Source organism: Pseudophryne corroboree, chromosome 2, assembly GCF_028390025.1.
Source record: "Pseudophryne corroboree isolate aPseCor3 chromosome 2, aPseCor3.hap2, whole genome shotgun sequence".
NCBI lineage: Eukaryota > Metazoa > Chordata > Amphibia > Anura > Myobatrachidae > Pseudophryne > Pseudophryne corroboree.
The window spans coordinates 624,605,288-624,625,481 of NC_086445.1; the positions used below are offsets into that span (position 1 = coordinate 624,605,288).

General features: G+C 46.9%; 1 protein-coding gene across 1 annotated transcript in view; it reads left to right on the plus strand.

The window, feature by feature from the left end:
* Nucleotides 1-20,194, plus strand: part of SYNRG (synergin gamma) — a 321,615-nt gene that overhangs the window by 95,584 nt on the left and 205,837 nt on the right. The window contains exons 5-6 of the mRNA XM_063954829.1: nt 4,432-4,537; nt 14,370-14,481. Coding sequence (XP_063810899.1) covers nt 4,432-4,537; nt 14,370-14,481 — 218 coding nt within the window. The remainder of the gene's footprint in view (nt 1-4,431; nt 4,538-14,369; nt 14,482-20,194) is intronic.

Below are 20,194 nucleotides of genomic sequence, written 5' to 3' on the forward strand. Positions count from 1 at the left end.
GTTAAATGAATTGTGTGAAGAAGCGTGGGGTTCCCCAGATAAGAAACTAGTAATTTCTAAGCGGTTACTAATGGCGTACCCTTTCCCGCCAACGGATAGGTTACGCTGGGAGACATCCCCTAAGGTGGACAAGGCGCTCACACGCTTATCAAAAAAGGTGCCACTGCCTTCTCAGGATACGGCCGCCTTAAAGGAGCCTGCAGATAGAAAGCAGGAGGCTATCCTGAAGTGTGTGTATACACACTCAGGTACTATACTGAGACCTGCTATTGCTTCAGCATGGATGTGTAGTGCTGCAGCAGCGTGGTCTGATTCCCTGTCTGATAACATTGATTCCCTGGACAGGGACACTATATTGCTAACCATAGAGCATATTAAAGACGTAGTCTTATACATGAGAGATGCACAGAGGGACATTTGCCAGCTGGCATCTAGAATTAATGCAATGTCCATTTCTGCCAGGAGAGTATTATGGACTCGGCAGTGGACAGGTGATGCTGATTCTAAAAGGCACATGGAAATTTTGCCTTATAAGGGTGAGGAATTGTTTGGGGACGGTCTTTCGGACCTCGTATCCACAGCAACAGCTGGGAAGTCGACTTTTTTACCTCGGGTTCCCTCACAACCTAAGAAAGCACCGTATTATCAAGTACAGTCCTTTCGGCCTCAGAAAGGCAAGCGGGTTAGAGGCGCGTCCGTTCTGCCCAGAGGCAGGGGTAGAGGGAAAAAGCTGCACCATACAGCCAGTTCCCAAGAACAAAAATCCTCCCCTGCTTCCACTAAGTCCACCGCATGACGCTGGGGCTTCACATGTGGAGCCAAGTGCGGTGGGGGCCCGTCTCCGGAACTTCAGCGACCAGTGGGTTCGCTCACAGGTGGATCTCTGGGTTCTACAAGTGGTATCTCAGGGATACAAGCTGGAGTTCGAGACGTCTCCCCCTCGCCGTTACCTCAAATCAGCCTTGCCAGCTACTCCCCAGGACAGGAGATAGTACTGGCGGCAATTCACAAGCTGTACCTCCAGCAGGTGATAATCAAAGTTCCACTCCTTCAACAGGGACGGGGTTACTATTCCACAATGTTTGTGGTACCGAAACCAGACGGTTCGGTGAGACCCATTCTAAATTTGAAATCCTTGAACACTTATATAAGGAAGTTCAAGTTCAAAATGGAATCGCTCGGGGCGGTTATTGCAAGCCTGGAAGAGGGGGATTACATGGTATCACTGGACATCAAGGATGCTTACCTACATGTCCCCATTTACCCACCTCACCAGGTGTACCTCCGCTTTGTGGTACAGGACTGCCATTACCAATTCCAGACGTTGCCGTTTGGTCTGTCCACGGCACCGAGGGTATTTACCAAAGTAATGACCGAAATGATGATACTCCTTCGGAAGAAGGGAGTTATAATTATCCCGTACTTGGACGATCTCCTTATAAAGGCGAGGTCCAGGGAGCAGTTGTTGGTCGGAGTAGCACTATCTCAGGAAGTGCTACAACAGCACGGCTGGATTCTGAATATCCCAAAGTCGCAGCTGGTTCCTACGACGCGTCTGCTGTTCCTGGGTATGATTCTGGACACAGAGGTCCGGATCGCATCTTCAGATGCATCGGCTGATCACCCTGTCCCCGAGGGCCAGGGTGTCTCTGCTGTGGTGGCTGCAGAGTGCTCATCTTCTCGAAGGCCGCAGATTCGGCATACAGGACTGGGTCCTGGTGACCACGGATGCAAGCCTCCGAGGTTGGGGGGCAGTCACTCAGGGAAGAAACTTCCAGGGACAATGGTCGAGTCAGGAGGCTTCCCTACACATAAATGTTCTGGAACTAAGGGCCATTTACAATGCCCTAAGTCAGGCAAAACCCCTGCTTCAAAACCTGCCGGTGCTGATCCAGTCAGACAACATCACGGCGGTCGCCCATGTAAACCGACAGGGCGGCACAAGAAGCAGGATGGCGATGGCAGAAGCCACAAGGATTCTCCGATGGGCGGAATATCACGTGATAGCACTGTCAGCAGTGTTCATTCCGGGAGTGGACAACTGGGAAGCAGACTTCCTCAGCAGGCACGACCTCCACCCGGGAGAGTGGGGACTTCATCCAGAAGTCTTCCAGCTGATTGTAAATTGTTGGGAAAGGCCACAGGTGGACATGATGGCGTCCCGCCTCAACAAAAAGCTAAAAAGATATTGCGCCAGGTCAAGGGACCCTCAGGCGATAGCTGTGGACGCTCTAGTGACACCGTGGGTGTACCAGTCGGTTTATGTGTTCCCTCCTCTTCCTCTCATACCAAAGGTACTGAGGATAATAAGAAAGAGAGGAGTAAGAACTATACTCATCGTTCCGGATTGGCCAAGAAGGACTTGGTACCCGGAACTACAAGAAATGATCTCAGAGGACCCTTGGCCTCTGCCTCTCAGACAGGACCTATTACAGCAGGGGCCCTGTCTGTTCCAAGACTTACCGCGGCTGCGTTTGACGGTATGGCGGTTGAACGCCGGATCCTGAAGGGAAAAGGGCATTCCGGTTGAAGTCATTCCTACGCTGATAAAAGCTAGGAAGGATGTGACAGCAAAACATTATCACCGCATATGGCGAAAATATGTTGCTTGGTGTGAGGCTATGAAGGCCCCAACAGAAGAATTTCAGCTGGGTCAATTGCTGCACTTCCTACAGTCAGGAGTGACTATGGGCCTAAAATTGGGATCCATAAAAGTCCAGATTTCGGCCCTGTCTATTTTCTTTCAAAAAGAACTGGCTTCACTGCCTGAAGTTCAGACGTTTGTCAAGGGAGTGCTGCATATTCAGCCTCCTTTTGTGCCTCCAGTGGCACCTTGGGATCTCAACGTTGTGTTGGATTTCCTAAAATCACATTGGTTTGAGCCATTTCAGACCATGGAGCTAAAATATCTCACGTGGAAAGTGGTCATGCTATTGGCCTTAGCTTCGGCTAGGCGTGTGTCAGAATTGGCGGCTTTGTCATGTAAAAGCCCCTATCTGATCTTCCATATGGACAGGGCAGAATTGAGGACTCGTCCCCAATTTCTCCCTAAGGTGGTATCAGCGTTTCATTTGAACCAACCTATTGTGGTGCCTGCGGCTACTCGGGACTTGGAGGATTCCAAGTTGCTGGACGTAGTCCGGGCCCTGAAAATCTATGTTTCCAGGACGGCTAGGGTCAGAAAAACTGACTCTCACTGTTTATCCTGCATGCACCCAACAAGCTGGGTGCTCCTGCTTCTAAGCAGACTATTGCTCGCTGGATCTGTAGCACGATTCAGCAGGCTCAATCCGCGGCTGGACTGCCGCATCCTAAATCAGTAAAAGCCCATTCCACGAGGAAGGTGGACTCTTCTTGGGCGGCTGCCCGAGGGGTCTCGGCTTTACAACTTTGCCGAGCTGCTACCTGGTCGGGATCAAACACGTTTGCAAAATTCTACAAGTTTGATACCCTGGCTGAGGAGGACCTTGAGTTTGCTCATTCGGTGCTGCAGAGTCATCCGCACTCTCCCGCCCGTTTGGGAGCTTTGGTATAATCCCCATGGTCCTTACGGAGTACCCAGCATCCACTAGGACGTCAGAGAAAATAAGAATTTACTCACCGGTAATTCTATTTCTCGTAGTCCGTAGTGGATGCTGGGAGCCCGTCCCAAGTGCGGAATTCTGCAATACTTGTATATAGTTATTGCTTAACTATAGGGTTTTTTGTTCTGAGCCATCAGTTTAATGAGGCTCAGTTGTTGTTCATACTGTTAACTGGGTATAGTTATCACAAGTTGTACGGTGTGATTGGTGGGGCTGGTATGAGTCTTACCCTGGATTCCAAATCCTTTCCTTGTAATGTCAGCTCTTCCGGGCACAGTTTCCCTAACTGAGGTCTGGAGGAGGGACATAGAGGGAGGAGCCAGTGCACACCAGATATAGTACCTAATCTTTTCTTTAGAGTGCCCAGTCTCCTGCGGAGCCAGTCTATTCCCCATGGTCCTTACGGAGTACCCAGCATCCACTACGGACTACGAGAAATAGATTTACCGGTGAGTAAAATCTCATTTTCTGGTGTAGATGTGTCCCAGGGAATAAGGTGCTAGTGCCATTTTCCCGGAGACCTGCGCATGAGCAGTTAACTCTTCTACAGCGCTGCAGCTGCTGACATGTGCCCCCTCCTCTCTTAATCCACCCTTGACCATGTCCATATTTTTATGAAATGAGTTGCTGCCACATGATTGGCTGGTTCGATATTAATATTAATGAACAATTTGTGTACAGTGGTGATCAATTCTGCTAAATCAATAAATGAGTTGTATTTAAATTGTGCCTTAACATTTTGGCACATAGCCACATGAGTATAACTAATTAACATTTTGAACAAAATAACAGGATCATTATTCATTTAGTAATATAAGCTTTCTTATGCGTTTATTTTATCATTCAGAAAAATATTTGAACAACAGCAGAAAATGTTAGAAGAAGAAAGAAAACGACGTCAGTTTGAAGAACAAAAACAGAAGTTAAGATTGCTAAGCAGTGTAAAACCCAAGGTAAGTTTTGACATATCCTTTAACTGCAGGTTTAGTAATGTCGAACTCTATCTGTCCATTTATAAATTGGGCAGTAGAAAGTAGTTTTCACTGTAGGATATTTTTGGCAGGACACTGGTCTCTGAGGAGGGCATATTTTAATTATAAAGAGCAAAATTTTAGATGTGGCACATCGCTACCACTATATGGCAAATTATGGGAACTATTGTAAGGTATATTATATGTAATATGATTAAATCTCACCCAGTCACAACCCCCCCCCCCCCCCCCACATTCAATTACGCCACACTTCCCCATATTCATCAGACCACCCCAAATGCCCCTTAATTGCCCATTAAACTACCTCACATGCCCTTTTAATGCCTTTCAGTGCTCCCAACATGTCTTCAAACTACAACACATGATCCTTCAGTGCCACTCAGTCATCCATATATGCCATCAGACCACAATACATTCTTTACAAGTTCAGTACCCATATTATTATTGTTGTGCATGGAAATAGACATGCTCAGTACTATATATGACAGGCTTACTGTACATACAGTATACCTGCCCGGAAATAGGCCATCTAATATGCAAACATTTGGAAATAAACTTCAGTCTTCTAGTTCGTGTTCCGAATATATATAATATACACACACTATATGGGCAAAAGTGGTAGTCTTCAGGCTGCCGGGCTCCCGACGACCACCATACCGGCGCCGGAATCCCGACCGCCGGCATACCGACAACTTTTCTCCCTCTTGGGGGTCCACGACCCCCCTGGAGGCAGAATAGATAGCATGGCGCACCTGCAAGGGGTAATTTGCGCTCGCCCAACTGTCGGGATTCCGGCGCCGGTATGCTGGTCGTCGGGAGCCTGACCACCGGCAACACATACTACACCCGGGCAAAAGTATTTGGACGTCTGACCATTGCAACAGGGACTGTAATGACTTATTCAAATAAATATCCTTTAATATGGAGTTGGTCCCCGTTTTGTAGCTATAATAAGATTTTACTTACCGATAAATCTATTTCTCGGAGTCCGTAGTGGATGCTGGGGTTCCTGAAAGGACCATGGGGAATAGCGGCTCCGCAGGAGACAGGGCACAAAAAGTAAAGCTTTTCCGATCAGGTGGTGTGCACTGGCTCCTCCCCCTATGACCCTCCTCCAGACTCCAGTTAGGTACTGTGCCCGGACGAGCGTACACAATAAGGGAGGATTTTGAATCCCGGGTAAGACTCATACCAGCCACACCAATCACACCGTACAACTTGTGATCTAAACCCAGTTAACAGTATGATAACAGCGGAGCCTCTGAAAGATGGCTTCCTTCAACAATAACCCGAATTAGTTAACAATAACTATGTACAATTTATGCAGATAATCCGCACTTGGGATGGGCGCCCAGCATCCACTACGGACTCCGAGAAATAGATTTATCGGTAAGTAAAATCTTATTTTCTCTATCGTCCTAGTGGATGCTGGGGTTCCTGAAAGGACCATGGGGATTATACCAAAGCTCCCAAACGGGCGGGAGAGTGCGGATGACTCTGCAGCACCGAATGAGAGAACTCCAGGTCCTCCTTAGCCAGAGTATCAAATTTGTAAAATTTTACAAACGTGTTCTCCCCTGACCACGTAGCTGCTCGGCAAAGTTGTAATGCCGAGACCCCTCGGGCAGCCGCCCAAGATGAGCCCACCTTCCTTGTGGAGTGGGCCTTTACAGATTTAGGCTGTGGCAAGCCTGCCACAGAATGTGCAAGTTGGATTGTGCTACAGATCCAACGAGCAATCGTCTGCTTAGACGCAGGAGCACCCATCTTGTTGGGTGCATACAATATAAACAACGAGTCAGATTTTCTGACTCCAGCTGTCCTTGCAATATATATTTTTAATGCTCTGACAACGTCCAGTAACTTGGAGTCCTCCAAGTCACTTGTAGCCGCAGGCACTACAATAGGCTGGTTCAGATGAAATGCTGACACCACCTTAGGGAGAAAATGCGGACGAGTCCGCAGTTCTGCCCTGTCCGAATGGAAAATCAGATATGGGCTTTTGTAAGATAAAGCTGCCAATTCTGACACTCTCCTGGCAGAAGCCAGGGCTAGAAGCATGGTCACTTTCCATGTGAGATATTTCAAATCCACCTTTTTTAGTGGTTCAAACCAATGAGATTTTAGGAAGTCCAAAACCACATTTAGATCCCACGGTGCCACTGGAGGCACCACAGGAGGCTGTATATGCAGCACTCCCTTAACAAAGGTCTGGACTTCAGGGACTGAAGCCAATTCTTTTTGAAAGAAAATCGACAGGGCCGAAATTTGAACCTTAATAGATCCCAATTTGAGACCCATTGACAATCCTGATTGCAGGAAATGTAGGAATCGACCCAGTTGAAATTCCTCCGTCGGAGCACTCCGATCTTCGCACCACGCAACATATTTTCGCCAAATTCGGTGATAATGTTGCACGGTTACTTCCTTCCTTGCTTTAATCAAAGTAGGAATGACTTCTTCCGGCATGCCTCTTTCCTTTAGGATCCGGCGTTCAACCGCCATGCCGTCAAACGCAGCCGCGGTAAGTCTTGAAACAGACAGGGACCCTGCTGAAGCAAGTCCCTCCTTAGAGGTAGAGGCCACGGATCTTCCGTGATCATCTCTTGAAGTTCCGGGTACCAAGTCCTCCTTGGCCAATCCGGAACCACTAGTATCGTTCTTACGCCTCTTTGCCGTATAATTCTCAATACTTTTGGTATGAGAGGCAGAGGAGGAAACACATACACCGACTGGTACACCCAAGGCGTTACCAGCGCGTCCACAGCTATTGCCTGCGGATCTCTTGACCTGGCGCAATACCTGTCCAGTTTTTTGTTGAGGCGAGACGCCATCATGTCCACCATTGGTCTTTCCCAACGGGTTACCAGCAAGTGGAAGACTTCTGGATGAAGTCCCCACTCTCCCGGGTGAAGATCGTGTCTGCTGAGGAAGTCTGCTTCCCAGTTGTCCACTCCCGGGATGAACACTGCTGACAGTGCTATCACATGATTCTCTGCCCAGCGAAGAATCCTTGCAGCTTCTGCCATTGCCCTCCTGCTTCTTGTGCCGCCCTGTCTGTTCACATGGGCGACTGCCGTGATGTTGTCCGACTGGATCAATACCGGTTTTCCCTGAAGCAGAGGTTCTGCCTGGTTTAGAGCATTGTATATTGCTCTTAGTTCCAGAATGTTTATGTGAAGAGACGTTTCCAGGCTCGTCCATACTCCCTGGAAGTTTCTTCCTTGTGTGACTGCTCCCCAGCCTCTCAGGCTGGCGTCCGTGGTCACCAGGATCCAATCCTGTATGCCGAATCTGCGGCCCTCCAATAGATGAGGACTCTGCAACCACCACAGAAGAGACACCCTTGTCCTTGGAGACAGGGTTATCCGTAGGTGCATCTGAAGATGCGACCCTGACCATTTGTCCAACAGATCCCTTTGGAAAATTCTTGCGTGGAATCTGCCGAATGGAATCGCTTCGTAAGAAGCCACCATTTTTTCCAGGACTCTTGTGCATTGATGTACAGACACCTTTCCTGGTTTTAGGAGGTTCCTGACAAGCTCGGATAACTCCTTGGCTTTTTCCTCCGGGAGAAAAACCTTTTTCTGAACCGTGTCCAGAATCATCCCTAGGAACAGCAGACGAGTTGTCGGCATTAACTGGGATTTTGGAATATTCAGAATCCACCCGTGCTGTTTTAGCACTTCTTGAGACAGTGCTAATCCCATCTCTAGCTGTTCTCTGGACCTCGCCCTTATTAGGAGATCGTCCAAGTATGGGATAATTAATACGCCTTTTCTTCGAAGAAGAATCATCATCTCGGCCATTACCTTTGTAAAGATCCGAGGTGCCGTGGACAATCCGAACGGCAGCGTCTGAAACTGATAGTGACAGTTTTGTACAACGAACCTGAGGTACCCCTGGTGTGAGGGGTAAATTGGAACGTGGAGATACGCATCCTTGATGTCCAAGGATACCATAAAGTCCCCCTCTTCCAGGTTCGCTATCACTGCTCTGAGTGACTCCATTTTGAACTTGAACTTCTTTATGTACAGGTTCAAGGACTTCAGATTTAGAATAGGCCTTACCGAGCCATCCGGCTTCGGTACCACAAAAAGAGTGGAATAATACCCCTTCCCTTGTTGCAGAAGAGGTACCTTGACTATCACCTGCTGAGAGTACAGCTTGTGAATGGCTTCCAACACCGTCTCCCTTTCGGAGGGGGACGTTGGTAAAGCAGACCTCAGGAAACGGCGAGGTGGATCTGTCTCTAATTCCAACCTGTATCCCTGAGATATTATCTGCAGGATCCAGGGATCTACTTGCGAGTGAGCCCACTGCGCGCTGTAATTTTTGAGACGACCGCCCACCGTCCCCGAGTCCGCTTGAGAAGCCCCAGCGTCATGCTGAGGCTTTTGTAGAAGCCGGGGAGGGCTTCTGATCCTGGGAAGGAGCTGCGTGTTGCTGTCTCTTCCCTCGACCTTTGCCTCGTGGCAAATATGAATAGCCCTTTGCTCTCTTATTTTTAAAGGAACGAAAGGGCTGCGGTTGAAAAGTCGGTGCCTTTTTCTGTTGGGGAGTGACTTGAGGTAGAAAGGTGGATTTCCCGGCTGTAGCCGTGGCCACCAAATCTGATAGACCGACTCCAAATAACTCCTCCCCCTTATACGGCAAAACTTCCATATGCCGTTTTGAATCCGCATCGCCTGTCCACTGTCGCGTCCATAAAGCTCTTCTGGCCGAAATGGACATAGCACTTACCCGTGATGCCAGTGTGCATATATCCCTCTGTGCATCACGCATATAAAGAAATGCATCCTTTATTTGTTCTAACGACAGTAAAATATTGTCCCTGTCCAGGGTATCAATATTTTCAATCAGGGATTCTGACCAAACTACCCCCGCACTGCCCATCCAGGCAGTTGCTACAGCTGGTCGTAGTATAACACCTGCATGTGTGTATATACTTTTTTGGATATTTTCCATCCTCCTATCTGATGGATCTTTAAGTGCGGCCGTCTCAGGAGAGGGTAACGCCACTTGTTTAGATAAGCGTGTTAGCGCCTTGTCCACCCTAGGAGGTGTTTCCCAGCGCTCCCTAACCTCTGGCGGGAAAGGGTATAATGCCAATAATTTCTTTGAAATTATCAGCTTTTTATCAGGGGCAACCCACGCTTCATTACACACGTCATTTAGTTCTTCTGATTCAGGAAAAACTATAGGTAGTTTTTTCATACCCCACATAATACCCTGTTTAGTGGTACCTGTAGTATCAGCTAAATGTAACGCCTCCTTCATTGCCAAAATCATATAACGTGTGGCCCTACTGGAAAATACGGTTGATTCGTCACCGTCACCACTGGAGTCATCGCCTGTGTCTGGGTCTGTGTCGACCGACTGAGGCAAAGGGCGTTTCACAGCCCCTGACGGTGTTTGAGTCGCCTGGACAGGCACTAATTGATTGTCCGGCCGTCTCATGTCGTCAAACGACTGCTTTAGCGTGTTGACACTATCCCGTAGTTCCATAAATAAAGGCATCCATTCTGGTGTCGACCCCCTAGGAGGTGACATCCCCATATTTGGCAATTGCTCCGCCTCCACACCAATATCGTCCTCATACATGTCGACACACACGTACCGACACACAGCAGACACACAGGGAATGCTCCTAATGAAGACAGGACCCACTAGCCCTTTGGGGAGACAGAGGGAGAGTTTGCCAGCACACACCAAAAGCGCTATATATATATCAGGGATAGCCTTATAATAAGTGCTCCCCTATAGCTGCTTTGTTATATAAAAATATCGCCATAAATTTGCCCCCCCTCTCTGTTTTACCCTGTTTCTGTAGTGCAGTGCAGGGGAGAGACCTGGGAGCCGTCCTGACCAGCGGAGCTGTGAGAGGAAATGGCGCCGTGTGCTGAGGAGATAGGCCCCGCCCCTTTTCCGGCGGGCTCGTCTCCCGCTATTTTGAGAAATCAGGCAGGGGTTAAATATCTCCATATAGCCTCTAGGGCTATATGTGAGGTATTTTTAGCCTTTATAGGTACTCATTTGCCTCCCAGGGCGCCCCCCTCCCAGCGCCCTGCACCCTCAGTGACTGCCGTGTGAAGTGTGCTGAGAGGAAAATGGCGCACAGCTGCAGTGCTGTGCGCTACCTTTAGAAGACTGCAGGAGTCTTCAGCCGCCGATTCTGGACCTCTTCTGTCTTCAGCATCTGCAAGGGGGCCGGCGGCGCGGCTCCGGTGACCATCCAGGCTGTACCTGTGATCGTCCCTCTGGAGCTTGATGTCCAGTAGCCAAGAAACCAATCCATCCTGCACGCAGGTGAGTTGACTCCTTCTCCCCTCAGTCCCTCGCTGCAGTGATCCTGTTGCCAGCAGGAATCACTGTAACATAAAAAACCTAGCTAAACTTTCTCTAAGCAGCTCTTTAGGAGAGCCACCTAGATTGCACCCTTCTCGGCCGGGCACAAAAATCTAACTGGAGTCTGGAGGAGGGTCATAGGGGGAGGAGCCAGTGCACACCACCTGATCGGAAAAGCTTTACTTTTTGTGCCCTGTCTCCTGCGGAGCCGCTATTCCCCATGGTCCTTTCAGGAACCCCAGCATCCACTAGGACGATAGAGAAAACAACTTCCACTCTTCTTTGCAGGCTTTCCACAAGATTGTGGAGTGTTTCTGTGGGAATTTGTGCCCATTCATTCAGTAGAGCATATATGAGATCAGTCACTGATGTTGGAAGAGTAGGCCTGGCTCGCAATCTCTGTACCAGTTAATCCCAAAGGTGCTTGATGGGGTTGAGGTCAGGGCTCTGTGCAAAACCATGTGCACTGCAGGTGTGGCAGATATAACATTTGCAGAGAGAGTTAGATTTGGGTGGTTATTTTGTTTCTGTGCAGGGTAAATACTGGCTGCTTTATTTTTACTGCAAATTAGATTGCAGATTGAACACACCACACCTAAATCTAACTCTCTCTGCACATGTTATATCTGCCCCCCCTGCAGTGCACATGGTTTTGCCCATTAGCTAACAAATTTGCTGCTGCGATCAGGTCTGAATTAGGCCCCATGTCTTTATAGTCCTTGCTTTGTGCATTGGGGCACAGTCATGTTTTGAATAGAAAAGGGCCTTTCCCAAACTGTTGCCAGAAAGTTGGAAGCATAGCATTAAGATTGCCCTTCACTGGAAATAAGGGATCTAACCTAAACCCTGAACACCCCCCCTCCCCTCCTCCCCCCTCCCTCATATCATTATCCCTTCTCCACCAAACTTCACAGTTGGCATTATGCAGTCAGGCAGGTAATGTCCTCCCGGCATCAGTCAAACCCAGACTCACCCATCTGACTGCCAAACAGAAAAGCGTGATTCATCACTCCACAGAACACATTTCTACTGCTCTACAGGCCAGTGTCTGTGTGCTTTACACGACTCCATCCGACACTTGGCATTGGACTTGGTGATATGAGGCTTGCATGGTATCCGTTTGGATGTCGACCATGTTATGGTCGACAGTCATTAGGTCAACCACTATTGGTCGACATTGACATGTCGACTTTGACACATGGTTGACACATGGAAATGGTCGACACATGAAAAGGTCGACATGGGTTTTTCACATTTTTTTTTTCTCTTTTTTTTTTTTTTTTTTTTGTGGAACTTTTCCATACTTTACGATCCATACTTTACGATCCACGTGGACTACAATTGGGAATGGTACCTTGCCCGAAGCATGGCGAGCGTAGCGGTGCACTAATTGGGGTTCCCTGTTACTTTACGCAGAAAACGACATAAAAAAAGTTTTAAAAAAACCATGTCGACCATTTTCACGTGTCGACCATATGTCCATGTCGATCATGCCAATGTCGACCAATAGTGGTTGACCTAATGACTGTCGACCATAACATGGTCGACCATTCATACCGGAACCGGCTTGCATGCAGCTCTCGGCCATGAAAACCCATTCCATTAAGCTCCCGCCGCACAGTTTTTGTGCTTACAGTAATGCCAGTGGAAGTTCGGAACTCTTCAGCAATTGAATCAGCAGAGCATTTTACACATGATGCGTTTTAGCAGTCGTTGAACCAGCTGTGTGATTTTACGTGGTCCTCCACTTTGTGACTGAGTTGCTGCTGTTCCTAAATGCTCCACTTTCTAATAATATCGTTTACAGTTGACCGTGGAATATCCAGCAGGGATGAAATTTCACTTAGTCTTACTGCAAAGGTGGCATCCTATCACAGTACCACAACTGAAGTCACTGAGCTCTTCAGAAAGACCTATTTGGTATCACAAATGTTTGCAAATAGAGACTGTATGGCTAGGTGCTTGATTTTATACACCTGTGACAACGGGTCTGATTTAAAACACCTGAATTCAATAATTAACAGGTGTGGCCAAATACTTTTGTCCATATAATGTATGTATGTGTGTATATGTATGTTTATGTGTGTGTCTATTGATCATATATGCACGGAAAAACATCGGTCGCAACATGCATATACAGGTCTCAGATTGTGAACACTTTATACACTTCATGAGCAGATTAATTCAGCAGTGATTTAGAACTTCTATATTTCAAAATATACATTCATGTTGTTGACAGCAAGTACTTTATGTGGAAAGGATAATGCAGAGGTCAGAGTTGCAGTTTTAGTTAAAGCATTTTAACGGAGACAGCCGTATAACTTTACACATGATCTGCTTCTGTTCATTAGTCCTGTGACTGTGGAGGCCATGGGCCTAATTCAGAGCTGATCGCAGCAGCAAATTTGTTAGCAGTTGGGCAAAACCATGTGCACTGCAGGTGGGGCAGATATAACACGTGCAGAGAGAGTTAGATTTGGGTTGGATGTGTTCAAACTGATATCTAAATTGCAGTGTAAAAATGAAACGGACGGTATTTCTCTTATGTCCTAGAGGATGCTGGGGTCCACATTAGTACCATGGGGTATGGATGGGTCCTTTGGGAGCCATGGGCACTTTAAGAGTTTAATAGTGTGGGCTGGCTCCTCCTTCTATGCCCCTCCTACCAGACTTGGTCTAGAAACTGTGCCCGAGGAGACGGACATACTTCGAGAGAAGGAAATACACAGATAGTGGTGAGATTGTACTAATGTGGACCCCAGCATCCTCTACGGACTATGAGAAAAGTATTTACCGGTAGGCAATTAAAATCCTTTTTTACCCTGCACAGAAACAAAATAACCCACCCAAATCTAACTCTCACTGCAAATGTTATATCTGCCACACCTGCAGTGCACCTGGTTTTACCCAACTGCTAACAAATTTGCTGCTGCGATCAACTCTGAATTACCCCCCCATGTCTCTAAACCCAAGCTTTGGATATCCCTATCAGTCATGTTTGAACACCATTCTGAAGGCCTAAATTGCATTGCAAGCTTTTTATTTATTTATTATTATTTTTTAAAACACTTGCTGTATAATTTTTCCTTGGAAGTCAGTGTCACGGATTAGTCTTCTCTTGTATGTACTCACTCTCCCATTGGTACTCTGGTTGGTCTTCTGTTATCTGGACTATTTTCAGTAGTCCTTTTCTCAAAACGTGGTTTCAGTTTGTTGCTGTGAATGAGCTAACCTTACAAACGAATCCCATTCTGGAAAGTAAATGTCGGGCTGTCTCCTGTTAGAGTAGTTTAATGTCATAAGTTATGTATTTGTTCCCACTCCACGTTGAAGAACAAGATTTAATGTTAAGTCTTTTATTTTATTTTTTTAAAGTTCCTTGTTATTGTATTTTCAGATGGTAATGTAACTGCTAATAGAGAACGTGTTGTTTTCGTTTTTTCAGACTGCAGAACAAAACAGAGATGATGCAATGGAAGCTATTAAAGGAAATATGGATGGTTTTTCCAGAGATGCCAGAATGCACCCTACACCTGTATTGCATGCCAGGAAACCAGGTAATATTTGTTAGAAACATGTAACTGATGTATGATAGAGCTTGTTCTCTCTTCAACTGCTACCTATTTCTGCAGCGGGTTACACTGTGTTCCACAGGGAATACATCGGGGTGTAGAGTTGGATCTTTAGCCAGAGGTACCAACAGGTTAAAGCTTTTACTGTTCCCACGATTCATTGCATGGCCACCTCTATAACCCTGCCTCTGGATACTGGAGCTCAGTTTCGTTAACCAGTTTTGTAAGTTGGTGCCTGCAGAGCAGGTCACTTAACAGGGGGGGCTGCGCTAGGCAGCCCTGAAAAGAGCTTTTAGAAGACTAAAAGGGCTGCAGCACTTTATATGTCAGTGCGACATTCTGTGCTGCGGCTCCATCACCTCCCCAGCAGCGCTGCATACTCCCGTTGACTGAGGTCCCGGGTACTTGCGGCGGAGGCGCTCCGGTTCCCAGGCACAGCACTGCTGACGCTCTCCAGGATCGCGTGGCTTCTTCTTAGGGAGGTTGGAAGAGGGTCCCCTAGGCGGGACCTTCCGCTAAATCGTGTTCCGGTCGCGGTCCCAGGAGATGGATCGTGCCGCTGGCGTGGACTCTGTGTTAGTACAGGGACCCCACTATATCCACCAGGGCATGGAGAACCGGTCGGATTGTGTAAAATCCGTTTTATTAAGGCTCCACAGAACTCTGTGGTGAGGTCCAGCACAGAGAATAAGTCGCTGACCTGTAGCCCCTCACCCAGCCCCGGACGCAATCTACTACTGGTGTTCTCGTCCTGGAGCTGCTTATCACTTTCCCTCACTCCCTGACTGAGATTTCGGCGCCATCTTCTCAAGTAGCTGCGTCTGGTCTCCGGGACTGCAGGACAAAGTCTCCTCTGTAAAATATATAAATATATATATATATATATATATATATATATATATATATATATTTCTCTAACGTCCTAGTGGATGCTGGGGACTCCGTAAGGACCATGGGGAATAGCGGCTCCGCAGGAGACTGGGCACAGCTAAGAAAGAATTAGGACTACCTGGTGTGCACTGGCTCCTCCCACTATGACCCTCCTCCAGACTTCAGTTAGAATCCTGTGCCCGGCTGAGCTGGATGCACACTAGGGGCTCTCCTGAGCTCCTAGAAAGAAAGTATATTTAGGTTTTTTATTTTACAGTGAGATCTGCTGGCAACAGACTCACTGCAGCGAGGGACTAAGGGGAGAAGAAGCGAACCTACCTAACTGGTGGTAGCTTGGGCTTCTTAGGCTACTGGACACCATTAGCTCCAGAGGGATCGACCGAATGAATCCATAAAAAAGCGGGAGAAAAGTCATCGAAAAAGGGGCGGAGCTATCTCCCTCAGCACACTGGCGCCATTTTCTCTTCACAGTGCAGCTGGAAGACAGCTCCCCAGGCTCTCCCCTGTAGTTTTCAGGCTCAAAGGGTTAAAAAGAGAGGGGGGGCACTAAATTTAGGCGCAATATTGTTTATACAAGCAGCTATTGGGGGAAAAATCACTCAGTTATAGTGTTAATCCCTGCATTATATAGCGCTCTGGTGTGTGCTGGCATACTCTCTCTCTGTCTCTCCAAAGGACTTTGTGGGGTCCTGTCCTCAGTCAGAGCATTCCCTGTGTGTGTGCTGTGTGTCGGTACGGCTGTGTCGACATGTGGGATGAGGAAGGTTACGTGGAGGTGGAGCAGAGGCCGATAAATGGGATGTCGTCCCCTGTGGGGCCGACACCAGAGTGGATGGATAGGTGGAAGGTATTAAACGACAATGTCAACTCCTTACAAGGCTGGATGACGTAAAACAGCTGTGGGACAGCCGGCTTCTCAGCCCGCGCCTGCCCAGGCGTCTCAAAGGCCATCAGGGGCTCAAAAAAGCGCCCGTTACCTCAGATGCCAGACACAGATGTCGACACGGAGTCTGACTCCAGTGTCGACGAGATTGAGACATATACACAATCCACTAGGAACATCCGTTATATGATCTCGGCAATAAAAAATGTGTTACGCATTTCTGACATGAACCCAAGTACCACATAAAAGGAGTTTTATTTTTGGGGAGAAAAAGCAGCCAGTTCCCCCACCAGATGAATGAATGAAGTGTGTAAAGTAGCGTGGGTTCCCCCAGTAAGAAACTGGTAATTTCTAAAAAGTTACTGATGGCGTACCCTTTCCCGCCAGAGGATAGGTCACGTTGGGAGATATCCCTTAGGGTGGATAAGGCGCTCACACGTTTGTCAAAAAAGGTGGCACTGCCGTCTTAGGATACGGCCACCTTGAAGGAGCCTGCTGATAAAAAGCAGGAAACTATCCTGAAGTCTGTATATACACACTCAGGTTATATACTGAGACCTGCAATTGCCTCAGCATAAATAGTGCTGCTGCAGCGTGGTCTGATACCCTGTCAGATAATATTAATACTCTAAGACAGGGAAAATAGTTTGCTAACATAGAGCATATTAAAGACGTTGTCTTATATATAAAGGATGCACAGAGGGATATTTGCCGGCTGGCATCCAGAATTAATGCAATGGCCATTCTGCCAGGAGGGTATTAGAAACCCGGCAGTGGACAGGTGATGCTGCCTATAAAAGGCACATGGAGATTCTGCCTTATAAGGGTGAGGAATTGTTGGGGATGGTCTCTGGGACCTCATATCCACAGCAACAGCTGGGAAGAATTTTTTTTTTACCTCAGGTTTCCTCACAGCCTAAGAAAGCACCGTATTTTCATGTACAGTCCTTTCGGCTTCAGAAAAGCAAGCGGGTCAATGGCGCTTCCTTTCTGCACAGAGACAAGGGAAGAAGGAAAAAGCTGCACCAGCAGCCAGTTCCCAGGATCAAAAATCTTCCCCCGCTTCCTCTGAGTCCACCGCTTGACGTTTGGGCTCTACAGGTGCGTTAGGGGCGCGTCTCGGGAACTTCAGGGACCAGTGGGTTTGCCCACAGGTGGATCCCTAGGTTCTGCAAATAGTATCACAGGGATACAGGCTGGAGTTCGAGGCGACTCCCCCTCGCCGTTACCTCACCTCAGCCTTGCCTGCTGCCCTCGGAGAAAGGTAGTACTGGCGGCAATTCACAAGCTGCACTTCCAGCAAGTGAAATCTAGGTACCCCTCCTTCAACAAGGCCGGGGTTACTATTCCAAAATGTTGTGGTACCGAAACCAGACTGTTCGGTGAGACCCATTCTAAAATTGAAAGCCTTGAACACTTATATACGAAGGTTCAAGTTCGAAATGGAATCGCTCAGGGCGATTATTGCAAGCCTGGAGGGTATCACTGGACATCAAGGATGCTTACCTGCATGTCCCTATTTACTCTTTTCACCAGGAGTACCTCAAAATTGTGGTACAGGATTGTCATTACCAATTCCAGACGTTGCCGTTGGTCTGTCCCCGGCACCGAGGTATTTACCAAGGTAATGGCCGAAATAATTATTCCGTACTTGGACGATCTCCTTATAAAGGCGAGGTCCAGGGAGCAGTTGTTCGGCGGAGTAGCACTATCTCGGGAAGTGCTACAACAGCACGGACTACGAGAAATAGATTTACCGGTGAGTAAAATCTTATTTTTACACTGGGCTCCCCAAGGATTAACATCGGGGTGTAGAGTAGGATCTTGATCCGAGGCGCCAACAGGCTCAAAGCTTTGACTGTTCCCAAGATGCACAGCGCCGCGTCCTCTATAACCCCGCCTCTGTGCACAGGAGCTCAGTTTGTAAGTTGGTGCGATGCAGTAAGCAGGCAATCAACAGAAGGGCTGCCCATATTATAAGTTAATTTCAGAAGATCGTCCCCTTCTACTTCCACAACGACCAGACCTCCTCGTTCAGGGCCCTTGTGTTTACCAGGACTTGGCCCGTCTGGCTTTGACGGCGTGGCTCTTGAAGCTTCCGTCTTGAGGGCCAAGGGTTTTTCCGAGGCGGTCGTTCAAACTATGTTGAAGGCCCGTAAGCCGGATTCTGCTCGGATTTGCCATAGGGTCTGGAATGCTTACTTTACTTGGTGCGCGTCTCACAATCATGACTTTTTCAAGTTTAGGGGGTTGTATCTGCACACACACTTTGTTGATTCGTGATTGGAACAAAAAGCTCAAAAAATCGCCCCTATTAATTGTAGGTATGTACCATTAGTATTGGGGGTGCTACCAACTACAGCTAAGGTAAGTAGACAAGGGAAAGAGAAAGAGAAGGCTGTATTGTTGATGCACAGGAATAAGGGTGATCTAATTATCACCACATTCTCAAGAATTCATAAAATTTAACTTTTATTGTTGTCAAATTAAAATGGTGTGACAATAACAAACACACAAACTACGAGTATAGACGAAACATAGAGGTTAAAATCAAGACACATACAACATATACCACAAGTGCAAATGGAATAAGAAATGTGATTAAAGATTAAAAAATGTGTCCGCGTATTGATTCTTGTGTCCTATTATAAGATATTGCTCTTAATCTTACACCAGTCTGATAATCGTTGTCAGCAGTTGGTCACTGTGTCTTTACATGACCATTTATTGATATAAATATATAATATCAGAACTGCTTCACTCGTATTTATTATGTTGACAGCTGACAGTATCCTTCAAACAGCAAGTATAATATATTGTATAGATATCAACGCTGTCTGTTCATTATTCTGTATGCAGAAGAGCCTTATTAGAAAAAAAGGTACGATTTACTATATATCTATCAGTAGTTCAGTAAATACATCCTTCTTAAACCTTCCAAAGGACGTTAATGAAAAAGGGCAAATTCAATTATTCTGCCTGAGAATTGGCACATAAACTACACCAATTGGTGCTTATGTGCTGATTATGGTTGTAAATAGTGCTAGTGAGATGCAGTGTGATAATGTGTCTCATAAGTTGTATTAAATATACTTGTAACTTTAATGAGACTCTCTGTGATCATATGAAGCGACTATAACAGAGATCATGATGTTGCAGGTAATGGGAAAGAATATCTTCTTCAATCCTCAGTGTCAATATTATAAATATATAGCTATTTCTTATGTTAATTTAGCTATATCAGATGCTGATATCCCACTTGGGGAGAGCACCTAATTATGACAATAAATTTAATATATCTCAATTTGAGAGAAAATAGCTATATCCCCTTTTATTTATAAACAACCAGACGGTTATAGATTATAGTTTGTAGTTTACTGGCTTTATTATTGCCTCTAAAGCAGGTTCAAATTGACACTGATACATTTTAGTCTGTTGGCAATTGTTAAATTTGTATCATAAGTATCTCCTCATGACTAGCAGGTGGCCTCAAGGATTACATATGAAACATTGTAACATTCCCATGCACTTGTTTAATCCACAACACTGTTTGTCATTGCTTATTCACTAGCATAGATATATAACGTGAATCTGCTTGAATAAAGACAGTAGGTGTCCGTGCATTCAATTATATCAGCACATCTACTACCGTATATACTCGAGTATAAGCCGAGTTTTTCAGCACATTTTTTGTGCTGAAAAAGTTCCCCCTCGGCTTATACTCGAGTGATGCTCCGGAGCAGAGCGTAGAGAGCTCTGGGAAGGAGGGAAGGAGGAGGAGGGAGGGGGACACGGGAGCCGCAGCAGCGCACTGTAATTGGTGCATCAATCAGTGACGCTGCTGCAGCCGTCCGTCTCCCTCTCCCTGCTCGCTGAAGCACCGCCGCGCCGCCCGCCTCCTCAGCCGCTGCAGACTTTCCTGTA